The 20582-nt window shown below is 37.4% G+C and overlaps 1 protein-coding gene across 1 annotated transcript in view; it reads left to right on the plus strand.

Annotated features, from left to right (window-relative positions):
* Window positions 1-18670, plus strand: part of DPP8 (dipeptidyl peptidase 8) — a 62814-nt gene extending 44144 nt beyond the window's left edge. Inside the window, exons 13-20 of the mRNA XM_007957661.2 lie at window positions 408-560; window positions 896-1031; window positions 3417-3562; window positions 8797-8943; window positions 10122-10274; window positions 13958-14100; window positions 14638-14749; window positions 18548-18670. Coding sequence (XP_007955852.1) covers window positions 408-560; window positions 896-1031; window positions 3417-3562; window positions 8797-8943; window positions 10122-10274; window positions 13958-14100; window positions 14638-14749; window positions 18548-18670 — 1113 coding nt within the window. The remainder of the gene's footprint in view (window positions 1-407; window positions 561-895; window positions 1032-3416; window positions 3563-8796; window positions 8944-10121; window positions 10275-13957; window positions 14101-14637; window positions 14750-18547) is intronic.
* Window positions 18671-20582: the final 1912 nt, after the last annotated feature.

The raw sequence follows: 20582 nt of genomic DNA on the forward strand, positions 1-20582 counted from the left end.
GAGAAATAAAAAGGATGCTAAGATTAGACTTTCAAGTATTCATAAAGGCTTGACCTAAACTGCACTACATAGCATATTATTTTCCCTGTAAAGAGTCATATTAATGAAATAATTCTTGTATCTTAAGAAAAGCACACTTTCTGAGCAGATAGAAAACTCTACGGAGCAGCATGCAATAGGTCTTTTTTTCCTTCTAGACACGATCTATTTTTAGCTTTAAGTCATAAACAAAATTAACTCAGGTTTATTAGTATTGGTGGCAAAATAGAAAAAGGCAGAAAACTCAAATGATTCAGAATAAAATTGATGTCTGAGAACTATTCTTTAGATATTATGCTATTTGTTGTGTTGGGGTCTTGCCAAGGTCATTCTAGCATTGATTTTTTTGTTGATGGTATTTTTGGCAGATCCAAGTTGATGAAGTCAGAAAGCTGGTATATTTTGAAGGTACCAAAGACTCACCTTTAGAACATCACCTGTACGTGGTCAGTTATTTAAATCCTGGAGAGGTGACAAGACTGACTGACCGTGGCTATTCCCACTCTTGTTGCATCAGCCAGGTATTAAGTCCCTGTGTGAGAAGGGTTTCTTGTCATATTAAAAAAAACCCTCTGCTCATGTAATATTCCTTTTGAATGACTGAAAATTGGTGAAATTGATTCTATGGAAGTCTGATCCTTTTAGGAAAAGCTTTAAAAAGTTTAGCCTTATCACCCAAATCAAAATAAAATTAAAAAAAAAAAAAAGTTTAGCCTTATCTTCAGCATTATGTATGTATATAAATGGCCAAACTCTTATCATATTCCTGCCATAGTGCAGATGTAACATCAGGTAAACAATTTTTTTTTTTCCTTTTCCCTGGGGGAAAGACAATAATTGTTTCTCTTTTCTCTAGCATTGTGACTTCTTTATAAGTAAATATAGTAACCAGAAGAATCCACACTCTGTATCCCTTTACAAGCTGTCCAATACTGAAGATGACACAACTTGCAAAACAAAGGAATTCTGGGCCACCATTTTGGATTCAGCAGGTACTTAACTTTCCCTGTACCTGACCTTAAATAGAATTAGTACAATAGTACATTACGCCTGTGTCACAGATTTTCATTCCCTGGACAGAGGCTTCCTGTCTACTGTTGTTTCTGAACTGCCGAACCCCTGATCAATCCCACCCCTCCAATTCTTTGAACTAATGAATAAGATGGGTTACCGCTCACGCCAGGTGGCAGCAGGTCTGGAAGACCTTTTTAAAAAATAAGATTAAAAGAGTCAAGGTATCAGCTAAGAAACTTGATGTCATTCACACATTTGAATGATTTTCAAAAAAAACAGATGAGCTTAAAGATAATATATGCTGACTAGTAAGATCTAGTAAGAACAGGGAAGCTGTAGCTTTGGGGAATAAACAGCTGGTAGGTAGCTCTTTTCATCCTCTCAACTACTCTACAACAGTCATGTTTTTAAAAGGTGAAAACACTTGTTTTTGTGTAGGTCTGAGGATCAATGTGAATTATCTATTTTTAAAATACTTAATTTCTTAAACATAGTTTTAATGTATCTTTTTAACCCATTTTACCCTAAATCTTTTGTCCTGATAAGTATTTTCATTCACTAATATCTGCTAATGGAGCCCTGTTGGTGCAGGTTAAAGATTCAGCTGCTAACTTAAAAGTTGGCAGTTCAAGCTACCCAGAGGGACCGAGTAGTTGATCCTGCGGGCTTGGGACCATAGTCGCAGGGGACATCAAGCTCAATTGGCATAACATACTATACAAAACATTGTTCCACCTACTACTTTGGCGAGTAGCGACTGGGACCTTAAAAGCTAGGAAGCTGCCATCTAGATGCAACAACGGGTCTCTCCTCGTCAAGAAGAAAGAAGAAAACCAAAATTAATGGAAACAATCAGTCCTAGCGACTGGTACACCATCCAATCTGCAACCTATACAACTATGAGACCAGAAGAACTAGATGGTGCCCAGCTACCACTGCCATCCACTTGGAAGGGATGTAGGAGATCCTGCATAAAGAGGGAGAACAATGTGGTACAAAACTCAAAATCATTTGGAGGCAAAAAAAAAAAAAAGAAGGTGGGGACCAGGTTTGCTGGTCCAATAGAGCCTGGTGTAACCACTGAGACTGTGGCCCCTAGCTGTCCTTCAGGTCTGGAATTGAACCCACAACTGTGGTTTCCAGCCAAACAAAGTACAGGCATGTGAGTTAAACATTTACTTCAAGTAGACACACGCCCTGGAGAGAACAATCATGGGAGAAGGGAGGGCTGCTTATGCACAGGGAGATAGCTCAGGGTGCAGAAGAGTATGAAGGGATGGACACTGGGAGGAGGTAACTATGGGGAGGAAGTGGGAGGGGAGCTGCTGCATTGTAAATTTTGGTCAATGACATGAGACAAAGTATATGTGAACTGCTGTATGAAAAGTGAATTTACTCTGTAAATCTTCACCCAAATCCTAATTAAAAAAAAAAAAAGGAAAAAAAAAAAAGTTGGCAGTTCAAACCCATGAGTGGCTCTGTAGGAGAAAAGATCTGGCAGTCTCCTGTAAAGATTACAACGAATCAGGATCGACTCAACAGCACACAACAATATCTGGTAATATCTGGAATTAGTGTCATATCAAAGGGTATAAAACCAAATTCACTGCCGTCAAGTCGGATCCTACTCATAGTGACCCCTCCTTGGGTTTCCGAGGCGGTATTGCTACGGAAGTAGATTGCCCAATCTTCCTTCCGAGTTCCGAGGAATGGCTCGTGGATTTGAACCACCAGCCTTCTGGTTAGCAGTCTGATGCCTTAGGCACTATGCCACCAGAGCTCCTATCAAAGAGTATAGGTATGTTTTAATGTCCACAAGCAGAATTTATAATATGATGATGGTCTCTGCTTACAGTGTAACAACATGCACTATCCACAGACACTTAGGAGAAGCCTGTTTAGCTTTGGTGAATCAAAGACTAATTGTGACTTTCTTTTTTCTAGTTAGCCTTATTCTCTAATGATCACTGTAATTCATCAATTGTTTATTGGCCCCTGCCCTAAGCAGGTAGAAATGACTGTTAAATTTGTGTTTCCAGGTTCTAATCAGATGTATGACCTGTCTATCAATGAGTTATGCTGAACCAAGCAGTATTTGTCCAGTTTGGGGTGAAAGTACCTCCTAGGCTTCAAGGATTATTCAGAATACTGTGTCTACTTCTGCAGTAGATAATTTTATATATTCATTAGATTTATTTCTTTAAGATGAATATTCTTGCTTAATTTCTAGCCTGTCAACTAGAAAGGGGATGGTCAGTTATTTGTGTGTAGGTCTGGATATATGGTATCTTCTTCCTTGCTCTCAGATTATAGAGCTCCCAGAAGGATTTCTTTTATAGACTCTGTATGTTACCTACTCACAGGTCCTCTTCCTGACTACACCCCTCCAGAAATTTTCTCTTTTGAAAGTACTACCGGATTTACGTTGTATGGAATGCTGTACAAGCCTCATGATCTGCAACCTGGAAAGAAATATCCCACTGTGCTGTTCATATATGGTGGTCCTCAGGTGGGCATAAATACATAAATATTTATTATATATAATTTAGATGGTTTGTGTTTTAAATTTCTAGTCAGTTTGTTTAGGGTGTGGTTTTGAGCATTGTTGGGCCTCTGCTGTTCTCAACTCTGCCTTATGTTCTAATTATTTCATTTAGGAGTTCAAGAAGCAGGGTTTTGTTAAATGGTTAAATTGTAAATCAGTAAATCGGTTTCTTAATTTACAATGAGAACTGTAACTCATGGGGAGTGGAAGACTTGTGTCAGTAGGTAAATACATTGCTTTCTACATTGGGAAACTTGTTTGGAAAATGAAATTAGATAATTAAATTTCTTGGTCAGTAGGGTTTTAACAGATGTTTTCAGAAAGACTTGGTTACCTAGGGAATCCCTCTCTTTATTCTAAGACTTCATCTTTTAAAGCTATATATATTCAAGCAAGAAAACTTTTATCAAATAGTTAATGTAACTGATGTACTGCTCTTCAACACTGGAAGAAGTTTACACTTTTATTTTTTTCTGGATTGAATATTAGCATGTGAATGTTAAATACATGCAGTTGACTATCAGAGTAAAGTATTACTGGTAAAGTATTATCAATTGGCTAATTGGTAATATAAAAAAATAATTATTCCTGATTATATATCTCACATGGAGCCACTGAAGAAATTAGAATGTAATTAAAGTGCATAATACAACTCTTGCAAGATAATACAACTCTTGGACTCAGAAAATATCTTTTATGATTATACTCAGTTATTCCATATCTGGAATTGTATCTTGATACCAAGTCATGCAAAGAATAAAATAAAAGTAAAGTAACTACGTAAGCCATAAAATCTCAGTATGATGATCATACATGATCGATTAAATCACTTTGCAACTGTTAAACATGTTTGTAAGCAAACCTAACATGATTCACATTCATATCATATCATCTACACAGAAATTATGAAAGCTTTAGCCTTTTCTTAATAACATAAAGTCAGAATCTTTGTAAACTTAATTAATCGATACAAGGAGACCTTTGTCTTAAAATGTAGATAACCAACTAGTTTTTATAGTGTCTTTCAGATATCTCACATATCATTTCTTCATTGGGAAGGACAAACACCCTTTTTACTTAGCCTTACTATCAAAGTAATACAACAAAATATGTAAAGCATTTGACAGTGTCCTGTAATTTCTGTTTTGAATTTATTTGTATTGTCTTTTTTTTTTTTTTTTAAGTTTAAAAAATATTAACAGGTGTAGTTAGTTTGAAGTATTTTATGAATACAACTATATGGTTTTGTACTTCTAGAAGTAATCATATTTAAAATGCTAAAAATGAGTTCAACATTTGATTTTTGAAAAGCTACAGATGATATAGGATGATTTTTTGATTTCTTAAAGTATTCTTTGGAAGCATTCAAATTTGTGCGATCATAGGAGAATCAATCTCAGGTTCAGTTTGCTGGGCCCATTTCCCCATGGGACTTCACATGATAGAGTGACTCTGGGACTTCAGCCCACTTTGATATCATTCGTCTCCTTGCTTGATGACTCTATGGGGTTAGTTATGAAGAGACTCTTTATGTAAGACCGGCTCTTTCTAATAACACACCATGGCCTTGGAGAATTTGATTATAAAAGTGAGATGGTTGTGTGATCTTTCTTAATGTTTATTCAAGCAGGATGGTCAAAGCAGGTCTTCAAACCGATTGGTTTAGTCATGGCCAACAGAGCATACGGTGCACAGCAACCAGATCTCTTGCGCTTGGGATTTTGATCCGAGTAGGAAATAAGCAGCAGTACCCCACTTAAAGGTGGTGACTGACGGCCCACTTTGAATGTGTGTTGGCCACCATCTTTGAGCAGAGAACCACTGCTTAATTCCTACTTGAGTTATAATCCCACAAGAGATGTGGCTGCAATGCAAGGTGTATGTTCCATCAGCTATGACTGAACAGGTTTGAACCAATTTGAAGCCCTGCGTCAAGTGTAAATCCTTTGAAACCACAACAGTATCAGAGTTCATAACATGAAATGAATTACTTTATCACTAAATGGGAGCTCTGGTAGCATAGTGGCTAAGGCACTTGACTGCTAACCAGAAGGCTGGCGGTTCAAACCCACCAGCCACTCCTCGGAAGGAAGGTTGGGCAATCCTACTTCTGTAGTGATACTGCCTTGGAAACCCAAGGAGGGGTCGCTATGAGTCAGGGCTGACTCGACGGCACATAACAACAACAACAAATACAACAATTTCTGTAGGTCAAACCAAAACCAAACCCCCTGCCACTGAGTTGATTCTGACTTACTGCTCCCCTCTAGGACAGAGTAGAACTGCCCTATACAGTTTCCAAGGCTGTAAATCTTAAGTGTTTATTTAACAAACGCTTATGGTGCTTCCTGTGTACCAGACACTATCATGCAAATATAAATGCAGGTGATAGCAGGATACAGGTTTTGAAAAACTGATACTAAAGGAGATTTTAGAATCCCCAGTGCCAGAAGGCATTATGCTTTTAAATACTTTCTTCCAGAAGCAGCAGGCCTCCAGGCTATAAAGGCTGAAATACTGGCTCAGGGGAAAAGTGTTTTTATCAGGCAGTTGAGGCCCTCTTCTGTGCTTAACAGGAGCCCTGGTGTCGCAGTGGTTAAAGCACTCAACTGCTAACTAAGAGAGCAACCATTTGAACCTACCAGCCTCTACAGGAGAAAGATGTGGCAGTTTTCGTCCATAAATATTTACAGCCTTGGAAACCCTACAGGGCAGTTCTACTCTGCCCTAGAGGGTCACTATAAGTCGGAAACCAAGTTTGCTTTAAATGCTCCATAATTTGTTCTCTTCCATGCCTAGGGTTTCTTCTTTCAGCTCCCTTTCTTTAAAAACTAGTACCTTTATCCATCACAACACCTCCTCCCAAGGTAGGAAGGGCAACATCATTCTCATATCTCTGTTTTTCATTTATTCATTCAGCAAATAATATTGACTTCCTGTTATGTGCCAGGTACTATTTTAGGCAGTGAGGATTACACAGTAAACAAGTAGGACGAAAGTCCTACCTTTGTGGGGCTTAATGTTTCCCCATTAAACAAGTAGACATATAAATGATAGAACTTCAGTTAATGCTGTGAAGAAATTAAGCTGGAAAAGGAATAGCAGCACAACTGAGATGGGTTGGGGAGTTCCGAAGAGGATGGTCAGGGAAGCCTCTCTGAGGATACAAAGAATGAGAAAAAATGAACCACATTAAGATCTGAGGAGAGACATTCCATACAGTGGTAACAGTGAATATAATGTAGTGAGAACTAAGGAGCTCTGATAGTATAGTGGTTAAAGCATTTGGCTGTTAACAAAAAGGTCAGTGGTTCAAACCCACCAGGCACTCCACAGAAGAAAGATAAAGCAGTCTGCTTCCATAAAGATTTACAGCCTTGGAAACCCAATGGGGGTCGCTATGAGTTGGAATCAACTCAGTGGCAGTGAGTTTGGTTTGGTTTTTGGTGGTGAAAACCAGCTCGCGCTCTCTCTCTCTCTCTCTCTCTCTCTCTCTCTCTCTATATATATATATATATAGTTCATAACAGGGAGACCAGTATGGGTAGAGTGAGCAAAGGGGACATAGTATAAGATGAAGTCAAAGAGACATCCAAGGGCCAGATAGTGTAGAGTCTCAAAGGCCATGGTAAGGAGTTTAGACACTATTCTTAAGTGTAATAATAGCTATTGAAGGGACCCAGGCAGCAAAGTCCTATCTGAGTGGCATTTTTAAATGATCATTGCTGTCCAGTAACAGACTATAGGAGAGCAAGAATAGATGCAGGAAGACCAGTCTGGCAGTTGTGTTTAATGGTGCTAAACATCCAAAAGTGCAAAAAGAAAGGGTTCTTTTATCCCCTGCAGAATTAGCGCAGTAAATGCTAAATAGTTTTCTCTCTCTCTTTTTCTTTTTTTGGTTGAAGATACTGTTGATTTTTACTTACCTACTAGCTGACACAATGTTTCATTGATTTCAGCCAGAGAAAACTTTTTCTACCCCAAAGACTATGGCCCTTAGACACTCTTCAGGCCTGGAACTGAACTCTCATCCCCGTGACTCAGCTTTCAGTCAGACGATAGACAGGTCTATAAGGTGAACAACAATACTAGGGAGGTATGCACTCCTTAGAAAATCAACCATACGGGATCAAAAGGACAGCACTTGCCCAGGGATAAAGCTCAGAAGGTGGGAAGGGATAGGAGAGGATGAATGGAACTGGTAAACACAGGGAGGGAGTGGGAAGAGTGTTATTACATTGTGAGGATTGCTGCAATCAGTGTCACAAAACAAAGTATGTATGAATTATTGAATGGAAAACCAGTTTGCTCTGTAAGCTTTCGCCTGAATCACAATAAAAAGTTTAAAAAACAAATATTTTTTCTTTCTCATTTTGCCAAGACTTCAGATCTTGAACTTCTGTAATCTTTTGTCCACTATATACTCCTCTTTTCACTAGATAGGAGCTCTGGTGGTACTGTGGTAAGGCATTTGGCCAGTAATCAGAAGGGCTGTGGTTCAAGCCCACCAGCTGCTCCATGGGAGAGAGATGAAGCAGTCTGTTTCAGTAAAGATTTATAACCTTAGAAAGCCAATAGGGGTCTCCATGAGTCAGAATCAACTCAATGGCAGTGGATTTTCACTAGATAGCATTATTCCTGATGACACACTAAAATACATTTAATTTCTCAGTCATTTTAAAATATAGTCTTTAGAGTGATAAAGTGATTTTAAAACTATCCTACTTTATTAAGGAAACCAGACTGGTCATATTGTCCAATTAAAATTCCTAGTTATTCCCACTACTAGTCAGAGACAACCTCAGTGGAGATGGGTGGGTAGGAAAGATGATCTTGTTTATCATTGTCACTGTCATTTGAATGTCACAATTCTTCAGAGTAAAAGTAATCATTTTTATAGCTTTCTCTGTTGGGTAGATTGATTCTCTTGACTTGTATGTAATTAGTATCTAGGTTATAGTTGTAAAGTCTGTCATTGTTTAGTCATTACTCTGCATCTTGAGTGTGCAGTTGGCAAGCAGCAGCATAAATGTGAAAAGATGTAAGTTATTTTGAAAATGAAATACTTAAAAGTTACATTAAAAGGCAAAATAACAAAAAAAAGAAATAAGTTTTTTACTTTTTGTAAAGTCCTGCCTCTCATGCTTTTGTATGCTAACCACATAATAAATGTCACTGAAGTTGTATCTCTTCCTCAGGTGCAGTTGGTGAATAATCGGTTTAAAGGAGTCAAATATTTCCGCTTGAATACCCTAGCCTCTCTGGGTTATGTGGTTGTGGTGATAGACAACAGGGGATCCTGCCATCGAGGGCTTAAATTTGAAGGCGCTTTTAAATATAAAATGGTGTGTGAGCCTGAAAACATTTTTTAAATAATTCACATTTTCTGTTGCATTGTTTGGTGTCGAACCCCAGAGAGAGTTGGAAGAAGTGCCTGTTAGTGAGAATATGTATGTGTATGGTGAAGTTGGGAGGTGGGAAGGAAGATGTAACTGGATACTTTCTAGGCTAGCTGACATCTACCTGCATGTAACTTTGGAGAGCTAAGATGGAGCTCCATACACATGGAAATACCCTCTCTTTCTATTTTTGTATGTCCAGGTTAGCCAGAAGGCAGCACTATTTAGTTTTCAGTATCCTGTACACTATTGAGAGGGATAATTGAGATTTGTTCTGTCCTCTGCGAAGAGGGAAACCAACTGGTTAGTGCCTTCCTTGTGACAAGCCTCTTTCTCTCTACAGGAAGCTTTAAATGCTACCTTTTAGAGATGCCCCATGTCCCTTCTGCTGCTTTGGGAAATGATGAGAATCCGATGTTCCTTTTACACAGTAAGGCAGTTACTGTGTTTGCCAGTATGTTGGACATGCTGAGTAAGACATGGGGAATTTCTCCCACAGCCAGTTCTTTGACCTTATGTTGGTTGTATTCTCATGTAAGTTTTTTTGTTTTTATTTTTGTTTCTGGCTCAGTGAAGTGAGGTTATGTGCACTGGCAGGCCTAGTAATAAAGACAGGGTGGTGGCTATAGGAATTTAGAACTTAGTAGGACTTTAAAGAAATAGAATGTTCATTTCCTAATAGTATGGGAGAAATAGGAGTCAGGGCCTCAACAGAGATTCCCTCTGCTTCACTAGTTTCAAGAGTAGTTAAATCAGTCAACCAATTAAGGGGGCTAATTTTTTGTCTTTGGGTATGGGAAGGCTTGTTGCAAGGAAGATGCTGACCTCTTAGCAGACAACAGAACAAATGGAAATGATTACAACAAGGAATAGTTTGGGTAGCCATAGAAAAGAACTTTATGACTGAGGAGTAACTAAATTCTTAAGACAGGCTAGCAACAGAACCTGTAGGCCCCTATCTCTCAAATCGTTCTTTGGACAACAGAATCTCAGTTGATAATAAATTCCGATCTAAAAATGCTACAAGTACTTTTAGTGAAAACATGTAGTAGCTTTATAAGCATTCTTATAATACTTTTATCGATCAGGATCAATCAATAAAATATTCTTCCTCTTTTTGGCAGGGTCAAATAGAAATTGACGATCAAGTGGAAGGACTCCAATATCTAGCTTCTCGATATGATTTCATTGACTTAGATCGTGTGGGCATCCATGGCTGGTCCTATGGAGGATACCTCTCCCTAATGGCATTAATGCAGAGGTCAGATATCTTCAGGGTAAGTGATTGTCTATTATTCTTAATTTTACAATAAGGGTAGAATTTTCTGTAAATTGAGGATATGAGAAGATGCCTATTTTCTGAAAGTTTAAACAGTTGGTGATATTATGAAATGTTAGAGTTTGTGTATTTAATAGCTGTGTGAGATATACATGCATGTATACATACATACACATAATACTTTTCAACTAGGTGACCAGTTACTGGTTATTTATAGACATATGCCAAAGATCTTAAGAGATAGTCATAATTAGTAAAACATACACACATATATAATTGATTATAATACTTATTTTAATTGTTGGACTGAATGCTCTGAAGGCAGGGACCTATCTGCCTACTCTTTAGCCCTGTACCCTCAGCAGCAGCCAAACACAAGCTTGGCTCTGACCATAAATCTGTATTGAGTGAATAAATTATGAAATATATAAACAATGATTACGGTTAAATAAATGAAGCCTTAGAAAAATACTCTAGAGGAAACTACATAGAGATGTAAGAAAGTAGATGCTAGATAGAGTGGGAGAACAATATGGAACAAAACTCAAAATCATAAAAATAAACAGGTTGACTGGTCTGATGGAACCTGGTGAGACCCCCGAGACCATGATCCCTAGTTACTCTTCAGATCTCGAATTGAAATCACTCCCATGGCTTCCAGCGTAACAACAGACAGACATATAGGGTAAACATTTACATCAAATAGATACATTCAGAATGCTCAATCATGGTAGAACAGAAGGGCAGTGTTTGCACAGGGAAATAGCTCAGGGGGCAGGAATGCATAGGAGAAAAGGACACAAGGAAGAGGTAACTATAGGGAGGAAGTGGGAAGAGAGCTGTTACATTGTGGGGATTGCAGTAAATGTCATGAAACAAAATGTGTGTGACTACTGTATGAAAAATGAATTTGCTTTGTAAACTTTTACCCAAATCACAATAAAAAATTTAAAAATGAGAGTAGGAATTATGAGTTGTGTTTTTCTTTTTTAAAATATTTAAAAACATGACTTTTTATGGTAAAAAATGTTTTATGTTTAATAATAAAATGATAAGCCTTTTGTTCTTGTGTGTACATTCAGATGATCCACAAAATGAATTTTGTAAACTACCATAATTTTTCCAGCTTGCAGCTATTGAGAAAGTAATTACAATATTTAAATAGAAAACTTTGTGGGAGCCTTAAAATTAGGCAAGTTTTTTTAGTACTTAAATATAATTCATTCATAACTTTAAATTCTGTACTGCTTTTAAAAGTGTCTGCTTTTCCAGCCAGATGATTGGGACCTTCTAAAAATTAAATTTTTATGTGCTTCCAAAGACTTCTCCAAAAGAGTCAAAAGAGAACCTACAGATTGGGAAAAAATATTTGGTAATAACATATCTGACAAGGGACTTATCTCTAGAATTTATAGAACACTCCAACACCTCAATAACAAAAAGACAAACAATCCAATTAAAAAATGGGCAGAAGACATGAATAGACACTTCACCAAGGAGGATATTCAAGTGGCCAACAAACATATGAAGAAATGCTCACGATCATTAGCTATTAGAGAGATGCAAATCAAAACAACAATGAGATACCATCTTGCTCCAGCACTACTATCAAAGTTCAACAAGACAGAAAATAACAAATGCTGGCGAGGTTGTGGAGAGATTGGGACTCTCATACACTGCTGGTGGCACTGTAAAATGGTACAACCATTGTGGAAAGCAGTATGGCGATTCCTTCAAAAGTTGGAAATACAAATACTATTTGACCCAGCCATCCCATTACTAGTTATATACCCTAAAGAAGTGAGAGCCATAACAAGAACAGATATATGCACGCCGATGTTCATCGCAGCACTATTTACAATAGCCAAAACTTGGAAACAACCTAGATGTCCAACAACTGAGGAATGGATAACCAAACTTTGGTACATTCACACAATGGAATACTGTGCAACGCTAAAGAATAATGTAGAATCTACAAAACACCGCATAACGTGGATGAACTTGGAGGACATTATGCTGAGCGAAATAAGTCAGTCACAAAAGGACAAATATTGTATTAGTCCGTTATTGTAAAAGTTAAGGAAAGGTTTATCTATTGGAGGACATTTTCTTTGTTGGTTACCAGGGGTGGGAGGGAAGGGGAGGGAATGTTGTTAGATAGATAGAGATAAATATTGATTTGGGTGAAGAGAAGGGCAATGTACCAAATGTGAGTGACCAATATGGCAGCATTGAGGATGAGAAAGACAGAGAGTTACATGGGCAGTACAAACAACAAATATGAACCCCTTTGCATATACAATACTGAGTTGTCAGTGAAAGCAAACATGGGTATAGGGACGGATAGATGGGTGAACAAGCTAAACAATTAGGTATGTCTAAATGGAGAGTGTATCCAAGATCATATACAGGGTTGGCAGACAATGGGCCTATAAGTTCATGTGAATGATCAGAATTCCCAGGTGTATAGTAGAGCTGACAAAGAGCAAGGTTATGGTCATTACTTGGTCACAGCCAGCTACCCAGAGGGACCGAGTAGTTGATCCTGCGGGCTTGGGACCATAGTCGCAGGGGACATCAAACTCAATTGGCATAACATACTATACAAAACATTGTTCCACCTACTACTTTGGCGAGTAGCGACTGGGACCTTAAAAGCTAGGAAGCTGCCATCTAGATGCAACAACGGGTCTCTCCTCGTCAAGAAGAAAGAAGAAAACCAAAATTAATGGAAACAATCCGTCCTAGCAACTGGTACACCATCCGATCTGCAACCTATACAACTATGAGACCAGAAGAACTAGATGGTGCCCAGCTACCACTGCCATCCACTTGGAAGGGATGTAGGAGATCCTGCATAAAGAGGGAGAACAATGTGGTACAAAACTCAAAATCATTTGGAGGCAAAAAAAAAAAGAAGGTGGGGACCAGGTTTGCTGGTCCAATGGAGCCTGGTGTAACCACTGAGACTATGGCCCCTAGCTGCCCTGCAGGTCTGGAATTGAACCCACAACTGTGGTTTCCAGCCAAACAAAGTACAGGCATGTGAGTTAAACATTTACCTCAAGTAGACACACGCCCTGGAGAGAACAATCATGGGAGAAGGAAGGGCTGCTTATGCACAGGGAGATAGCTCAGGGTGCAAAAGAGTATGAAGGGATGGACACTGGGAGGAGGTAACTATGGGGAGAAAGTGGGAGGGGAGCTGCTGCATTGTAAATTTTGGTCAATGACATGAGACAAAGTATATGTGAACTGCTGTATGAAAAGTGAATTTACTCTGTAAATCTTCACCCAAATCCTAATTAAAAAAAAAAAATTGAAAAAGTGTCTGCTTTTCCTATATAAAACTGACACTTCTCCCGGTAGCAGAAATGACTTTACACTGAGCTATACATAGGCTCTAGTTGACAAAGGGGCCCACATTTATATGCCAGCTAGCCCAGATTAAGAGTAGGGTTTGCTGCATGACTGAACATGAAGCTAACTGACTCACCTAAGTATCAAATTCTTGACCTTGGCACTTTCTTTGATTTTCTGCGTTGCCTGAGACATGTATGCCTCAGTCATGGGACTAAAGCTACTAAGGATAATTTTAGCCTATAAATTTACAATTACAAATTCTCATAGTTAGCCATCCTTTTCTGAACCACATTTGACCATCAGTGTTGGTTTATACAGGTTGCTATTGCTGGAGCCCCAGTCACTCTGTGGATCTTCTATGATACAGGATACACGGAACGTTACATGGGTCACCCTGACCAAAATGAACAAGGCTATTACCTAGGATCTGTGGCCATGCAAGCAGAAAAGTTCCCTTCTGAGTAAGTTCAGGCTTTAAAATTGAGATTATAAATTTAAAATTGTATTTTTAAAAACTATCTTTAATAATGATGAAAACTACAAATAATGAAAAACCAAGATTAATATTTTATAGAATACTAAAATGTCATGGCTGTTTCTCAGAGCTAAATAAGTCCTTGCTTATTTATAGATCAGTTCATATAGTTTGTTTTTATAACAAGTGTATTTAAAGCAGTTGCCTTAGGATGGAAAAAATTACATCTCTGCTTATTTTACAGATAGTGATTTATCTTTTTCTAGAGATGTGCTATAATTATTGATGTGTGCTAATATTCCAGGAAATTGAATACTAAATCTTTTTATTGTTTTTTCAGTCTTTCATTATGTGTAGAATCCAGTTAATATATTACAAATTTAATATTAATAATGTTGAATCCTTATTCTAACATCACATTATAAGGGAATTAACATAGTTAAGTGAGATTAGTTTAAATGAGTTAAGTATTTCCCCAAAATCCTCTGTTTTGTCTAATCCTCTGGTATTTCCATATCTCTAGACCAAATCGTTTACTGCTCTTACATGGGTTCTTGGATGAGAATGTCCATTTTGCACACACCAGTATATTACTAAGTTTTTTAGTGAGGGCTGGAAAGCCATATGATTTGCAGGTGAGTTATTCTACATTTTCTAATTAAAGTAGTGATTAGCAATTGATTACTTTGAAATCTAATGAACTGTGGAAGAAAGGCAAATTTTCAACTGTGGCCACCCTCTAACAGATATAGTTGGTGTACCTTCTCTGGCTGGATAAAAAATCATGATTCTGTTGAAGTCAGGTTGGAAAATTGGCCTGTATGATTACATGACTTGTGTGTCTGTGTCTGCTGTCACAGTTTGTAAATGCAGGAAAAATGACAGGGAGTCCCTTCACTGTTTTCCTTTGCTTTTCTCTTCCCTTTGAAGGGTTAGGAAATGCTGCTTCATTTGATTGCTAGAAAAGAGATTTTAAGCCTGATTACATGATCTTCTCATTTTCTCCTTTTTATTTTGTACTGGCCTTGGAGCAGAAATCTTTAGGTTACCTCCTCCATTGATCCATTGCTCAAAAAAAGTTTTATGAGAAACTGTTTCCCTTACTCAGATTATGTGCCCATAAGAAATGAGAAGTATTACTTTCTCCTTTTTCATATTTCATATTTGAGATACTTGGTTTTTTAGAGTCTTAGGGTCCCTTTATAGTTTAAAAAATTATTGAGGATCCCAAAGAACTTCGTTAATATGGGTTATGTCTATCATTGTTTTTCAGATTAGATACTGACACTGAGAAAAAAATGTTGTTATTCTGTAACTTATTATTAGAAATACTAATAAACCATTAATATTAAAACAAATAACATTTTCATGGGGAACAAAAAATATAATTTACTGAGAAAAGTAGCTTTGTTTTACATTTTTACAAATTCCTTTACTTTCTGGCTTAATAAAGAAGACACCTCAATTCTTGTATCATCTCTGCAATTCAGTCTGTTGTGCTGTTATTTGGGCTAATGGGGATCCGACTCATAGGGACCCATCCTTGGGTTTCCAAGGCAGTATCACTATGGAAGTAGATTGCACAGTCTTCCTTCTGAGGGGTGGCTGATGAATTTGAACCACCAGCCTTCTGGGAATCAGTCAGATGCCTTAGGCACTCACTACACCACCAGAGCTCCCAATATATATGAAGAAAATTCAGCTCACAGTTTACGTAGTTAAGAAAAGAAAGGTATGTTTTAGTCTTTTCAGATAATTTGGGCTGTTCTACTTTGATACTACACCAAAACTTATCTATTGGTAGTTCCTTAAAGTTAGAATCGACTCGATGGCAGTGGTCTTTTTTGTTTTGTTTTGTTTTTAAGATTAGCTATAATTTGGAATCTGAAGCTGTATCAGTAAGCTTTTTATATTCTGTTAAAATCCTTTGACTCTCATACTTCAAATGGATCTTTTACCCATACTTAGTCTTCTGCACATATCTTTTAAATATGATTCATTTCATTATATAATATTTTAAAATGACATATATTAATATTACCACTGATTTCATCAAAAAAGTATCTTGATATATAAATGGCCAACAAGCAAAAGATGTTCAACATTAGCCATTAAGGAGATGGAAATCAAAACCACTAGAATGGCTATGGTTCAAAGGAAAACAATAGGTGTTGGCAAGGATAGGGAAAAAGTGGAACCTTTATCCATTACTAGTGGGCATGCAAAATGGTATAGCTGCTGTGGAAAAAATTTTGACAGTTCTCAAAAAGTTGAACATAGAACTATACCATATGACCCAGCTTTCCTAATCCTAAAGGATCTGAAAGCAGAAATACAGAGAGAAACCTGTATACCAGTGTTTATTGCAGCAGTGTTTACAATACCAAAAGATAGAAACAGCATAAATGTCTATCAGCAGATGAATGGATAAACAAAATGGGATATTTAATGAACTGGAAAATTACTCAGCCATAAAGAAAAATGAATATGAATACTGAAAACATTATGCTAAGTGAAATAAGTTACACACAAAAGAACAAACACTATATGATCTCACTTACATGAAATCAACAAATACATAGAAACCAAAGCTTATTAGTGATAATGGAAGTGAGAGGAAAGGAGCTCTGGTGGCACAGTGGTTCAGGCATTCAACTGTTAACTTTGATTGGTGGTTTGAACCCACCAGCTACTCGGTGGGAGACAGATGAGGCAGTTTGCCTCCAGAAAGATTGCCTTGGAAAGCTTGTGGGGCAGTTCTACACTGTCCTAAAGGGTCACCATGAGTCAGAATTTACTCCATGGCCATGGGTTTGGTTTTGAGGATGAGAAGGAGGAGGGAAGAGAGTATTACTATGTAGGGGGCACAGAGTTTATGTTAATGTTGTAGAATTCAGAAAAGGATAGTGAAAATGATTGAAGAATGTAATCAGTGTCACTGAGTTATACATGTAAAGATTATTGAATTTACAAATATTTTGTTAGGTCTATTTGTATCACAATTTTAAAAAAATGAATGTATATCCTAATGACATAAGACAAATAATTTATCTCTTGCCATGCGGAAACTGAAAACAGTGATACCATCTATGAATGGGACATCTAGATCCCAAATGAACATAGTTCTGGATATAATAAAACGTACATTTATATCATCTTTTTTTAAAAAAAAAAAAAAGCCTCAAGTATTGGGAGGATCATGAGTTAATGGTGGTAGACACAAGTTTTCTAAAATTATTTTCATTTTCTCCTGGAAGCTTGACTGTTACTGGCAAAAAATACTGTCAGTGTTGTTCTTAATGTGACTGCTCCCTTCATTCATTTTGGAGAAAATGTTTGCCAGATACCCAAGTCTGGAAAAACCATAATTTGTCAGTCATTCTGTCAAGCTGAAAATGGAGTTTAATTTTCCAAAGCACTAGTTCAGCTTATAGCTTAGTTGCACAGTACTTTTCTTTGAAGTCACCATTTCAGTATGTAGCTGAAGTGCTTTATACATACTTCCCATTTTACTGACACAGAATATTAAAAAGACACCTGTTCAAGGATTGCAGTTTAAAAAATTCTAATTTTTGCTACTACTTAAGTGAAACCAGCATTTTTTTTTTTTTTTTTTTTTTACTGCCAAGTGCTTGGTGGTGAAGAATTCAGTTTAATGTCACTGCCTTAATTTCATGCTAAGACACCAGCACTTTTACCCACCATTGCTTTTTCATCATCAGCACAAATGCTAACACAATCAAGAAAGGTAAATAAATCTTAGTATTGTTCTGAAAGTAGTTTTGACCACACATGGAGTACCACTGGTCTACAGATAAATCCTTCTGTTAGCCTAATGGTATATACCAAAGACTCCAAACTCAACTGCCACTGAGTATGTTCCGACTCATAGTGACTCCTCCCTGGGTTTCCGAGGCAGTATCTCTATGAAAGTAGATTGCCCAGTCTTCCTTTGGGAGGAGTAGGCTGGGGAGTTTGAACCGCCAGCCTTGTGGTTAGCAGTCACATGGCTTAGGCACTACACCACCAGAGCACAGTGCCAAATCCACCAACCACTCTGCAGAAGCAAGACTGGGCAAGAGTTACCGCCTCAAAAACCCATTGGGGGTCACTGTACGTCAGAATGGACTTGATGGCAGTGGGTTTTTTAATGGTATATTGTAGGATTTTACCCCTCTTTGGGTTTCCGAGGCAGTATCTCAAAAAGGGGTAAAATGCCCCATATTTATACCATTAAAAAACCCACTGCCGTTGAGTCGATTCCGACTCATAGCGAGGAGAGGGGCCTTTACATAGGATATATGTGTGTGATATCTTGGAGAGGCAGTGTACCATATTTTTAATCCTGTTGAGTATCTTTGAAGCTTGAGAAGGAAATGTAGTATTCAATTCTTATTTTTGTGCTTTGTTTTGTTTTTGTTGTTGCTGTTAAGATCTACCCTCAGGAGAGACACAGCATAAGAGTTCCTGAATCTGGAGAACATTATGAACTGCATCTTTTGCACTACCTTCAAGAAAACCTTGGATCACGTATTGCTGCTCTGAAAGTGATATAATTTTGACCTGTGTAGAACTCTGTTATACACTGGCTGCTTAACCAAATGAGGAAGTTAATCAATAGAGAACATAGAATTGATCATCACATTTTGGTACCTGCCATATAACATCTACTTCTGAAAGTAAATTTGGTGCCACACAGATGTCTACAGCTTGGGATAGTAATCTAATACCTTAGCCATACACACACAGAATTGAATGGCACATGTGTCTAAGGGACCCAGCAATACCATGAGAATTACTGAAAGAAATAAGGCATTAGCACCACATATCCATACTACCCTATTTTCACTTTTAAAAGCATTATAAACCTCATGGATTTAATTAGTGTATTTTTACAGTATATTTCTGAGTTTGTTAAAATATGATGATATTAATGATTGGTTTGGTTCAATTCCAGAATCTCTGACTAGTTACAGATTTGATAGCACTTAAATGTAATTGATGCTTATGCTTCATTGCCTTGGGTGTATCCAGCATGTTATGAACTAATCACTATTAATCCTATGACTTAACCAGTCATTAATGATTTCGAAGGATAACTAGTGACCTCCTAAAGACATTTATTTTGGTTCATTCGAGCTCTGACCAGTTTTTAGCCAATTTAAACTGTATCCAGTATAAACAGTTCTCATTTTTATTTGATGATATGACAGAGTGGGTTTTTCCTTTCGCATAAAGGCGAATAACTGTATATGTAGCATGGATTTAATTTGTCTTATGATATTGATAATTACAGGCAGAGAAATTTTAATGAAATGATTAGAGCTTAAATATTTGCAGGCTGTTTTTTTTTCCTTAGGAAAAGGAAAAAGTACACACTCACTTGTGTTCTTCACAAAATTTAGTGATACCCGTTTCCATTTGGTATTTCCTTGCTAAAATGTTGCAGAGTTTTCGGAAGGTGGAAGGAAGTCACAGTGGAGTGAGGGAGACCAGGGTGTGGGAAATGATGGAGAAGAGGAGTCGAGGACCTGCTTAACAGCTAAGCAAAAGTATAGTTTAACTGAAGATGACTCGTGAAAAAGGTTTGGGTTTGGGAACTAAGAAATCGCTCTCTTGCCAACACAGCTGCGGACTAATTTTATTCAGGGGAGGAAAAATTCTGTATGAGTTACTTTAATTATTCTAATACTTTGTTTTTTGTTGTTCTTAATTTTGGAAATTTACAATTTTAAACTTTATGATTTTTAAATTATTTGAGCGTAGAGACCTATTTAGATATTATGGGTTTAAAATAAAAAGGTTTCCAGAAAACTTGCTTAAAATAAGCTGATCCCCAGCAAGCCATTGCGCTCTTCTTCAGTATTTAAAGCCTAGAAACAGTTTCCCTGAATGTCCATGACATTTTCCTGGTTTAGCTCTAGCACTTGACTGTTAAAAAGCTTATTGGCTTTCAAGTGCTGATTGGGATCTGTCCTCTTGAAGTCTTGGGATGCTACAGAGGTTCACATTGGAGCCAGTGACAAAGAAGGCAACTATGAGTTTGACTCTTTAATCACAAGACTAGGTGTTTGGGAAGTTGTTACCAGTACTACCAATACTTTTAAACAGCAGTCCAAGAAAAATCACTCTATTTCTTCTTACCACTACAGAGAGAGTAGATTTCTTCCACAGAGAGCACAGCTTCCAGTAGTGGGGATGGTGACTCTCTCAGAGGTGGATTTCATCATTGAAGGCCAGGTGGGAGGTGAGAGAAGACCAGAAATGGCAGAGTGACGTGGTAGCTCTGCCCTTGGGAAGAGGATTGGGTCTTACTGTTTGTGTATTTATACTGTATCATAGATACCAAACTTTTCCTTATTATCTGTATATGTATTAATTTTCATGTTTATGCTATTTTCCCCCATACCAGGATTTGTTTATATTTTTTTCAGTGTTAAATTAAATTGATTTGGGTAAAGTTCTTTC

The sequence above is a fragment of the Orycteropus afer genome, unplaced genomic scaffold (genome assembly GCF_000298275.1).
Source record: "Orycteropus afer afer isolate SDZICR_OR568_19922 unplaced genomic scaffold, OryAfe1.0 scaffold00015, whole genome shotgun sequence".
NCBI lineage: Eukaryota > Metazoa > Chordata > Mammalia > Tubulidentata > Orycteropodidae > Orycteropus > Orycteropus afer.